Source organism: Mustelus asterias, chromosome 21 (assembly GCF_964213995.1).
Source record: "Mustelus asterias chromosome 21, sMusAst1.hap1.1, whole genome shotgun sequence".
NCBI classification, from domain to species: domain Eukaryota; kingdom Metazoa; phylum Chordata; class Chondrichthyes; order Carcharhiniformes; family Triakidae; genus Mustelus; species Mustelus asterias.
The window spans coordinates 79,348,064-79,359,962 of NC_135821.1; the positions used below are offsets into that span (position 1 = coordinate 79,348,064).

The following is an 11,899-nucleotide window of genomic DNA, read 5'->3' on the forward strand; positions in this document are numbered from 1 at the left end:
TTCCTACACTATTTCATTGCAAATTCATTGCTGAAGAAAATTACACAAATTAGGCTAAAATTTTCAATAATATGAAAGCAAAATACTGCCGATGCTGGAAATTAAAACAAAAACAGAAAATGCTGGAAAATCTCAGCAGGTCTGACAGTATCTGTGGGGAGAGAATAAAGCCAACGTTTCAAGTCCGGATGACCCTACGTCAAAATAAAATATTCAATAATTCACTAAAAGTACAGCGACGTATCTAAGGGGGCGGGGAATGTGTAAGAGACAGTGAATAAATGATTTGAAACTTTGGTGAAAATACAAATGGGAAATTGAAGAGCGCGGGTAGAGATTGGGCTGGAAGAGTGGGAAAGTGATGGGGTTAATGTGGGAATTGCAAGGTGAAAGGACCTGACTGCTTTTGGTGCAGGTTAGATCTCAGCTAGGACTCTGGGTGGTCCCTTTAAGGTGACTGGACCGTCCTGTTAAAAAGTAACCGGGAGCAGATATAAAGCCCAGTCCCGCTCCCAGTGTAGCATCACTCTGGCCGCTCTCCTCCCAGGGACTGATGTCTCTCTCTCTCAATCCCCAAGCTGCGGGCAGCGACTGCGCTGATCTGGAATCGGATGACCATCTGGGCCGAGTGAAAGCCCTGACAGCAAAATTAAACCTCCAGACCCGGAGGCCGTCGTTCGCGGAATGGAAGGAAAAGCTGGAAAGCCAGCCCTGGAAAACGGGAGAGCCTGAGTCTGGAACAGAGAGTGGGAGAAACAGCAAACTGTCACCGGGACTCGGTGACATCTCTCTCACTAATATCTGCGGCTTCGCAAACATCGGGGAAGCTTTGGACTGGCTCAGAAAAGAATTAGTAAGTAATGCAATAACTTCATTCTCATTCTATCTTGGGCAAATATCTTCAGAGCATTCTTTTATAAAAATGGTTCATGCTGTACTAATGTGGAACAGTCTTTATCTGATGGTGTTTGAGAGTTTCCATTTAGCTTTAACTTAACCTTCCCAGTTATTTTACTCTTTGTTTTCAGCTCCTGTACATGTCCCAACACCAGTCGGAAATGAATAATCATTCCCACCTCGACAAGTCATGCTGATTTGCTGAGTCTGGCCGTGTTTTTACCCTGATTCAGAATGCTGCCCTCTCTCACTGTCTGCTCTGATCCCGCTGCCAATCCCAGTGCAGGAGGGGGTTCCTCACACACACACACTGCTACAACCCTTTTCCCACTCCCTGGGGCTGCCAATGTCTGAGAGCCACAGGCAGGAACTTTCAGAAACAACACATTCAAACAAATGCTTGATAAAGGATCCCCCGAGTCACAGCAGAGTTTGAGCCGAGTTACTCTGCCGCTGGGCAGTTGGGTTTTTGTCCACACGGACCCGCTGTGAGTCATTCCCGGACACTTGTCAACTGCTTTCACCCAAGCAGCATTCTTTATTTTTTTATTCCTTTCGGCTGCTTCTGATTCCAGTTTGATCTCTCCAATTCTCACTATCCAGCATCGAAAAGTGAACCCTCTTCACAGCCCCTTTAACAGAGAAATGAAAATGTGCAGAGACAGGGGGTAGTTACCAGGGGAATGGGGTTTTGGTAACTGCTTCTTCAGATTGGGAGGAATTGGGGTCGATGTCTGGACTGTCCACTTGAATTGTCACTAAAACTATGTCAAACTAAGACACCTTATCCAATTCTGATTGGTTGCAATCAAACAATTTGGCATCTCAGTGCGTAAAAGGATTATCACTGAATCTCCTCTTCCAATACAGAGAGCACTGAGCTCCAATTCAACTTCGGTGTTGTGCAAACAGAGTAGCCGCCAACCCCTGAAACTCCAAAGTCCTTAACAGAAGGCAAAATGAATTTGAGTATTGGGTATACAATGGGCACTCTACACCAGGCTGGGTATTGGGTATACAATGGATACTCTACACCAGGCTGGGTATTGGGTATACAATGGATACTCTACACCAGGCTGGGTATTGGGTATACAATGGGCACTCTACACCAGGCTGGGTATTGGGTATACAATGGGTACTCTACACCAGGCTGGGTATTGGGTATACAATGGATACTCTACACCAGGCTGGGTATTGGGTATACAATGGGCACTCTACACCAGGCTGGGTATTGGGTATACAATGGGTACTCTACACCAGGCTGGGTATTGGGTATACAATGGGTACTCTACACCAGGCTGGGTATTGGGTATACAATGGGCACTCTACACCAGGCTGGGTATTGGGTATACAATGGGCACTCTACACCAGGCTGGGTATTGGGTATACAATGGGTACTCTACACCAGGCTGGGTATTGGGTATACAATGGGTACTCTACACCAGGCTGGGTATTGGGTATACAATGGGTACTCTACACCAGGCTGGGTATTGGGTATACAATGGGCACTCTACACCAGGCTGGGTATTGGGTATACAATGGGCACTCTACACCAGGCTGGGTATTGGGTATACAATGGGTACTCTACACCAGGCTGGGTATTGGGTATACAATGGGCACTCTACACCAGGCTGGGTATTGGGTATACAATGGGCACTCTACACCAGGCTGGGTATTGGGTATACAATGGGTACTCTACACCCGGCTGGGTATTGGGTATACAATGGGTACTCTACACCAGGCTGGGTATTGGGTATACAATGGGCACTCTACACCAGGCTGGGTATTGGGTATACAATGGGCACTCTACACCAGGCTGGGTATTGGGTATACAATGGGTATTTTACACCCGGCTGGGTATTGGGTATACAATGGGTATTTTACACCAGGCTGGGTATTGGGTATACAATGGGTATTTTACACCAGGCTGGGTATTGGGTATACAATGGGTACTCTACACCAGGCTGGGTATTGGGTATACAATGGGCACTCTACACCAGGCTGGGTATTGGGTATACAATGGGTACTCTACACCAGGCTGGGTATTGGGTATACAATGGGCACTCTACACCAGGCTGGGTATTGGGTATACAATGGATACTCTACACCAGGCTGGGTATTGGGTATACAATGGGTACTCTACACCAGGCTGGGTATTGGGTATACAATGGGCACTCTACACCAGGCTGGGTATTAGGTATACAATGGGCACTCTACACCAGGCTGGGTATTGGGTATACAATGGGTACTCTACACCAGGCTGGGTATTGGGTATACAATGGGTACTCTACACCAGGCTGGGTATTGGGTATACAATGGGCACTCTACACCAGGCTGGGTATTGGGTATACAATGGGCACTCTACACCAGGCTGGGTATTGGGTATACAATGGGTACTCTACACCAGGCTGGGTATTGGGTATACAATGGGTACTCTACACCAGGCTGGGTATTGGGTATACAATGGGCACTCTACACCAGGCTGACTATTGGGTATACAATGGGCACTCTACACCAGGCTGAGTATTGGGTATACAATGGGCACTCTACACCAGGCTGGGTATTGGGTATACAATGGGCACTCTACACCAGGCTGAGTATTGGGTATACAATGGGCACTCTACACCAGGCTGAGTATTGGGTATACAATGGGCACTCTACACCAGGCTGAGTATTGGGTATACAATGGGCACTCTACACCAGGCTGGGTATTGGGTATACAATGGGCACTCTACACCAGACTGGGTATTGGGTATACAATGGGTACTCTACACCAGGCTGGGTATTGGGTATACAATGGGTACTCTACACCAGGCTGGGTATTGGGTATACAATGGGTACTCTACACCAGGCTGGGTATTGGGTATACAATGGGCACTCTACACCAGGCTGGGTATTGGGTATACAATGGGTACTCTACACCAGGCTGGGTATTGGGTATACAATGGGCACTCTACACCAGGCTGGGTATTGGGTATACAATGGGCACTCTACACCAGGCTGGGTATTGGGTATACAATGGGCACTCTACACCAGGCTGGGTATTGGGTATACAATGGGTATTTTACACCCGGCTGGGTATTGGGTATACAATGGGCACTCTACACCCAGCTGGGTATTGGGTATACAATGGGTACTCTACACCAGGCTGGGTATTGGGTATACAATGGGTATTTTACACCAGGCTGGGTATTGGGTATACAATGGGTACTCTACACCAGGCTGGGTATTGGGTATACAATGGGCACTCTACACCCGGCTGGGTATTGGGTATACAATGGGTACTCTACACCAGGCTGGGTATTGGGTATACAATGGGTATTTTACACCCGGCTGGGTATTGGGTATACAATGGGCACTCTACACCCGGCTGGGTATTGGGTATACAATGGGTACTCTACACCAGGCTGGGTATTGGGTATACAATGGGTATTTTACACCAGGCTGGGTATTGGGTATACAATGGGTACTCTACACCAGGCTGGGTATTGGGTATACAATGGGCACTCTACACCAGGCTGGGTATTGGGTATACAATGGGCACTCTACACCAGGCTGGGTATTGGGTATACAATGGGTATTTTACACCCGGCTGGGTATTGGGTATACAATGGGCACTCTACACCCGGCTGGGTATTGGGTATACAATGGGCACTCTACACCCGGCTGGGTATTGGGTATACAATGGGCACTCTACACCAGGCTGGGTATTGGGTATACAATGGGCACTCTACACCAGGCTGGGTATTGGGTATACAATGGGTATTTTACACCCGGCTGGGTATTGGGTATACAATGGGCACTCTACACCCGGCTGGGTATTGGGTATACAATGGGCACTCTACACCCGGCTGGGTATTGGGTATACAATGGGCACTCTACACCAGGCTGGGTATTAGGTATACAATGGGTATTTTACACCCGGCTGGGTATTGGGTATACAATGGGCACTCTACACCCGGCTGGGTATTGGGTATACAATGGGCACTCTACACCAGGCTGGGTATTGGGTATACAATGGGTATTTTACACCCGGCTGGGTATTGGGTATACAATGGGCACTCTACACCCGGCTGGGTATTGGGTATACAATGGGCACTCTACACCCGGCTGGGTATTGGGTATACAATGGGTACTCTACACCAGGCTGGGTATTGGGTATACAATGGGTATTTTACACCCGGCTGGGTATTGGGTATACAATGGGCACTCTACACCAGGCTGGGCATTGGGATATATAACAGGAAGAAAACTGGCAATTTTCTTCCTTTTCTCAGCTTGATGTTGCCACCATTCTCCAGCCAGCTCAAGCCTGCACTCGTTTCCCTCTCCAATCCTCTCAGTTCAAGCTGCTTCCTGTCCTGATCAGTCGCTGTTCCCCCAACTTCACCACGTTAGCAATCTCCCTCCACACACACCCCAAAACACAACTCTCAGTTTCTACCTTACTGTTTTTCACTATCCACTCGTCCCCTCTCCATCCCACTGCCCTGATACTGCTTCTCAACATACTCCACACAAAGTGATTATAGTTGCTACATAGGAGAGGTAGGAGTCTTTTTTTTATTCATTTGTGGGACATGGGCGTCGCTGGCTGGCCAGCATTTATTGCCCATCCCTAGATCCCTAGTTGCCCTTGAGATGGTGGTGGTGAGCTGCCTTCTTGAATCGCTGCGGTCCATGTTCTGTGGGTTGATCCCAATGATGCAAGGGAGGGGATTCCAGGATTTTGACCCACCGGCTGTGTAAAGGGCATGGAAGTGCCGTAGCTTGACATGGAGGCATGAGGGATGCGGTATTGAGGTAGCATGGATGGAATATGTTGGGGAGTGAGGGGCCATGAGGGGTGAGGGTGAGAGGGTCCTTTTGTTTCAGTTTTAACTGGGATGAAGCCTAACAGCAGCAGGTGGAACTCTTACACAGCTGGCCTCAGCACCCTTTAGCCTTTGGGGCTGCCTCTGAGCTCTTTCCTGAGTTGGCTGGCTCAGCTACAGTCCACGTCCTCACCCCCCCACCACCCCCCCCACCCCCCTCCCCACCACCCCGCCCCAACTCCCACCTTTGTGAGCACTCTCTCCCAAGGCTGGTGGGCCAAGCCAGGAATTTTCTTCACTCCTGTGGCCTTAAGGATGAAAATGCAGGCCACCATCTCCAGATAAGGGCTGGAAACTTTGGACCGAGGTTAGAGCTTTCTTCACTCAGAGGGTTGTGAATCCTTGGATCAGTGTAAATATGGACCTGGAGAAACAGAGTGATCACAACTAAACCCTGTTTCAATTTGAATGCAGAGTTAAAATTCCTACAGTGCAGAAGGAGGCTATTCAGCCCATCGAGTCTGCACTGACTCTCTGGCAGAGCCTCTTACCCAGGCGAGAGGGGAGGAGGCCTAAAATTCAGTTTCCCTCTCTATAGCCTGTTGCTGCACTTCTGACCATAAATCATCGTCTTCAATAAAATATTGCTGATTTTTCTTTGTTCATTTCACAGGGTTATCAATCAAAAAACCATCAGAGGAAATGTGTCAGCAGAAAGTTGGCTAAATGAAAGCAAACCTAAAATTCCTGTTGCACCTTTCAGCAAATATTTGAACTTTTGTAGTGCAGTCATTGTTGTAATGTCAGAAACACAGCAGCCACATTCATAAAGCAAAGTGTCATGGAAAATAACGTGTTAATGACCAAATAACCTATTTCAGTGATCTTGCTTAAAAGATAAATATATTGGCTCCAAGACACCAAAAATAACTTTCTTACTCCACTTGACGGGGCAGGCTGGGCCTCAGTTTCATGTCTCATGTGAAAAACAACACCTGCAACAGTGCAGCACTCCCTCAGCACAGCACTAGAGTGTTAGTCATGATTTTGTTCTTGAGTGCTTGGAATGGAACATGAACCCATAACCTCTGGCTCAAAGGCAAGGAAGCTACCAACTGAGCTATGGCTAACAGAATGGTGAAAAGATGTCTTCTGGGCTGCAGGTTTATAAACAAGACCCAGGGATCATTGTTCAGATAATTGATCTTCTCAATATATAAAAATCATCTAGATAGACATGAATGTTGAGGGTGGGGGGTGGGTTACAATATCAAAACTTGAGGATACCGTAGAAATAAGGGGGGGGGGGGTTAACTGTGCAGAGAACTAAACATGGATTGTGGAGGACATTGTTTGGCAGATGGGGGTTCATAGATAAAGTTTATTGCAGAAACATTTAAGCTGATATATTTTCAGAAGATCAACATGAAGAGGAAATAAACTCCAAATGGTAACATTTTAAAATGAGTAGAATGGCAGAGTGACTCAGAGGTTTATACACACACTAACATTATTAACATTAGGAAGGGGAAAAGGCCATTCTGCCCCTTAACTCATTTTCCCAGCCTTTGTCCCATATTCTTTGACACATTTATGTAACAAAAGTCATGTCTTGAAAAATCCAATTATCCTAGCATTCCATAGCCTTCCCAATTTCTATTACCTTTGTGTGAAGAAGTGCTTCCTGATTTCACTTCTGGATGACCTGACATGAATATCTCTTTGTTCTTAATTCCTCAGTAATCACAGAAGATCACAGAAACCCTACGGTGCAAAAAGAGGCCATTTGGCCCATCGAGTCGACACCAACCACAATCCCACCCAGGCCCTACCCCCTCCTTTCCCTACATATTTACCCGCTAATCCTTCTAACCTACGCATCTCAGGACACTAAGGGGCAATTTTAGCATGGCCAATCAACCTAACCCGCACATCTTTGGCATCTAATAGAAATGATTTCTCTGTATCTACCCAATCACAACATTTTAAAATTGAGTTGATAAACTGGAGAAAGTTGGGAAAGTTGATAAAGCTGTTTTTTTTTAAAGAGACCTTTTATGTTAAAAAGAGACTTAAAGTACAAGAGTAAAACAGCAATGCTAAATCTGTAAGAAGGCAGCAGTTATTGTATTGTGTCCTGTTTTGTGCATCCTGCCTTAAGAAAGATGTCATGGTATTGGAGAGTACAGAAGGAATGTGTTTGGATAAATCTTTGATGAGAGATCCTAGTTACAGGGGACACGAGAGAAACTGGCAGCCTTTTATCTGGAACAGAGTTCAAGAGATGATCTGATTGAGGTGTTTAAAATTATAATAACATAAATATAGAAACATGACTTCACCGCTCTGTGATGTTGGTACCTGGAAAGCAGAAAGTCAAGATCATCACTATAAGAACAGTGGGAGAGTTTGCTCTACAACCTCACCCCTCCTTACCATTGCCTGATAATGCTGAAATATCTGTGCTCCTCCGATTCCAGCCTCTTGTGCACCCCAACTTTCTTTACCCCGTCATTGGTGGCTCTGCCTTCAGCTTTCTAGGCCTCCTCCTCATCTCCCACCTCTTTTAAGATGCTCCTTTAAACCTACCCTTTCAAGCAGCTTTGGCAATCCTATCTTAATGTCTCTTATTTTGCCCTTGGTTGTCTAATTATGCTCCTGTGATTGTCTTCAAGGCTGAGATAGCCAGATTTCTGAACGATAGGTGAGTCATGGGTTATAGGGAAAAGGCAGGAAAGTGGAGTTGAAGCCAAGATCAGATGAGCTGTGATCCCATTGTTAATGGAGCAGAATCAAGGGACTGAATGGCCTACTCCTGCTGTTATTTGTGATGTTCTTATGACATGCATTGGGACATTTCCTGATGTTAAATGCATCATATTAATCCTCATTGGCGTTTTTTGCTGTTCTGGAAGAGTTTTTATTTATGCAGATTTGTTCGGGTGTTGGTTACCATAGCAGAACGCTGCTGGTTGTAGAAACTCTAACAACTTTCAGAAGGAAAGTGGATTAATATTAAAAACATCAACATGTTAAAGGATCTGGGAGGAGAATGTGATTAAATGGTCAAAACTTTCAGAGAGACAGCGCAGGTGAAATGGAACCAAACAGTCCTCCAAGTTTGAAATCTGATGATCCTAACAGAAGGTTAGGTGATGTGTACTTTTGATTTCCAAAAGATTAAATCAAATTTTATCTTGCTTTGACTAAAGTTATGATACTGACAATTTTTTAAAGTTTTTTATTGTCACAAGTAGGCTTACATTAACACTGCAATGAAGTTACTATGAAAATCCCCTACTCGCCACACTCCGGCTCCTGTTTGGGTACACTGAGGGATAATTTAGCATGGCCAACGCACCTAACCAGCACATCTTTCAGACTGTGGGATGAAACTGCAGCACCCAGAGGAAACCCACGCAGACACAGGGGGAACGTGCTGACTCCACACAGACAGTGATCCAAGCCAGGAATCGAATCCCTGGCACTGTGAGGCAGCAGTGCTAACCACTGTGCCGCCCCTCTCCAACTGTTCATGGAGACATCTTCCAAACTAAATAAATTTAACCTGTTATTGAAGCAGTTTGACTTTGTCTCTGAAAGGAAAATACATTTTTATTGGTAATTATTGATTGATCCACTTTATTCTTTCAGAGGGAGATGCAGTCATTAGATCACCAGCTGGCCCGGAAGCTCATTTGCCTGCGGAGAGAGATCCACAGGTTAAAGGTGGAGCAGATCTGCCATCAACACAAGGAGATGTTGGATGATGTGACATATGGACTGGAGGAATGTGAAGAGGAGTCAGACTTACTCTTGGATATTCCCCTGAAGGCTGCGTTCAGCCTTTCCACGCCTCTCAAACACATAGGAGTGACTAAAATGAACATTAATTCCAGAAGGTTCTCTCTCTCCTGATCTAACACAGCACCAAATCATCTTTGTGCTAATAATCAAACAAAATTTGGTTTCACTGTGAGGGGATTGTGGGTGACAACCATTGCCTCTTAATCATTGCTGGAGCCAATTTTCAACTCAGCTCAGAAAAGTCCCCATACTTGAATTTGGATAGCCCCATGGGTCACATGCAGTGTGGAAATGGTGGTTGGACAGTCTGATGAAGCTTCAGGTGAGATATTTATCAGGGTAATGTTGATGGAGTTTTGTGCCATGCCACACTAGGGAAGGTATTATTAGTGATGAGGGTGGGGAGTGTGGAGTAACTCAATTCTCAAGGGCCACCATCATCAACACACCAACAAAAAAATCACCGAAATCTTGCATAACATTCAATACATATGCAATGATCCTAAATCACTCACTGCCATTAGTAGAGATAATTAAACATTTCTGCATTTTCCTTTACCTTTAGGTTAGATGTAAGGTCTTGTCCTAATAAACGTACTTGGGCACTGCACTGCCATTGATGAACTGACTTTAGTGTGCTTAGTAAAAAACTCCTCAAAGCTAATAAAATTGTTGCGAAAGATGCTTTGTAAATTTTCATTCTGCATCAGATAGAAACCCAGACAGAGTATGAACTGAACCATTAACAACACAATTGGAGAGCCCACCTCAGGAAAGTGGTTGCGAGAATGAAGGACAACATAATCATGTTGCTGTAAGACATTGGAAGTGAAAAGTGGCCTCTTTTTTGAGAGGCTGCATTCCTGTTCGGGAATTCATTGAGAGCAACTGACTACTGGAGAAAAACTGAGGCCCTTTAACATTTAAATATCTGTGTTTTCTGATCAAGGCTACACTCCGTTAGGATGTGTCTAATCCTAATGTTGCTCAGAGTATATTGTAAATGAAGAAATTATGTTATATTTTCCTCACCCGCATGGAATCATAATACAGCCATCATAAATGGGAAGCACATTACCAGCCTGTTCCCGAAACCGAGAGAATGTTTGATTAGGCAATAAAAACACAATGGATTTGAGGCCAAACTCCACCTTCCCAGGTCATGGAGCCTCGGAGATCCCAGAACGGAAAAACTGGCTCACCATTTTATCTTGATTCTACAATCTTGAAGCAATCTTTTCCAAAAGATTATCCAATTTATTTAACGATATTTGTGTTGGCAATGTTTATGTCCTCCGCTTATTCAATAATAATTGTTAGTTCAGGGAATCATTCTTTCATCATGGCGAATCTGATATCTTTTGTTATCTTAATTTACATTTCTTTAAACCTTTCTCTTCCTAAACCTCCCTATTTCCTTTTCCTGCTTTTAAGACTCACCTTAACACTTTGCTCTTTGACCAAGTTTGATCAACCAACCCTCCTCATCTCCTTCTTTTGTTCAATGTCAAGTTTTTTTTCAAATCACTTTTACATTAATGATACAAGTTGTTGATGTTTATCCAGCTTACCGACTATTTGTCCAGATTTGGCATGCTTCTTCTGTCAATGTACACCGAATGAACAGGGTAAATCTGAATGGAAATTCACCAGTTGATGTCTGTATTTTGTGCATCTCCAAGATGAATTGTCGCCATAATATCTTGTAATGTAATTTCTATAATTCCTTTTTTTAAAATTCAATAAAACTTGATTCACACAATTCATTCCAAGTTCTAATCAAATTAATTGCAATGAATTCTAAAATATATTCAGCAATCTCTGAAGTATAATTTTCTGTATATTATTTACTTATTGAACTGTAGCTATTGGAATTACATTATCTTTTCTACATTGGTGGAGTTTTGCTGTATTCTTGGATCAAGGACAGTGAATAACCCAGATGAGAGTATGTCCAATGATGATCTGGGGTAGAAATTTGTAGAGGCTGCGCACACTTTACCAGGAAGTCCAATTTTAACTGGGCCTCAGGTTTCATTAACAATTTGTGTATGAGCTGTCACTACCTGTCACACCTTCACAGGAAGATCGCACAGTGCTGCTGCTAAATTCTGGCCTGCTTGCCTGGTTAGCAGCAGTCTGAAGGAATAAGACCATAAGACATAGGAGCAGAATTAGGCCACTTGGCCCATCGAGTCTGCTCCGCCATTCAATCATGACTGATTTATTTTTCATCCTCATTCTCCTGCCTTTTCCCCATAACCCCTGATCCCCTTATTAATCAAGAACCTATCTACCTCTGTCTTAAAGACACTCAATGACCTGGCCTCCACAGTCTTCTGCGACAGAGTTCCACAGATTCACAACTCTCTGGCTGAAGA

General features: G+C 44.6%; 1 protein-coding gene across 2 annotated transcripts; it reads left to right on the forward strand.

Annotated features, from left to right (window-relative positions):
* The first annotated feature begins 299 nt into the window (after positions 1-299).
* fam167b (family with sequence similarity 167 member B) lies at positions 300-11,283 on the forward strand. 2 transcript variants are annotated; one of them, XR_013500462.1, is made up of 3 exons: positions 511-853; positions 9,366-9,840; positions 10,229-11,277. XR_013500462.1 is itself a non-coding variant. In XM_078238346.1 (2 exons), the coding sequence occupies exons 1-2, from the start codon at positions 554-556 to the stop codon at positions 9,627-9,629; spliced, it is 564 nt and encodes a 187-aa protein (XP_078094472.1). In that variant the 5' UTR covers positions 300-553; the 3' UTR covers positions 9,630-11,283. The 2 variants fall into 2 exon arrangements, 1 of the variants encoding a protein (XP_078094472.1); XM_078238346.1 differs by having other exon boundaries at positions 300-853; positions 9,366-11,283.
* The last annotated feature ends 616 nt before the right edge of the window (positions 11,284-11,899 follow it).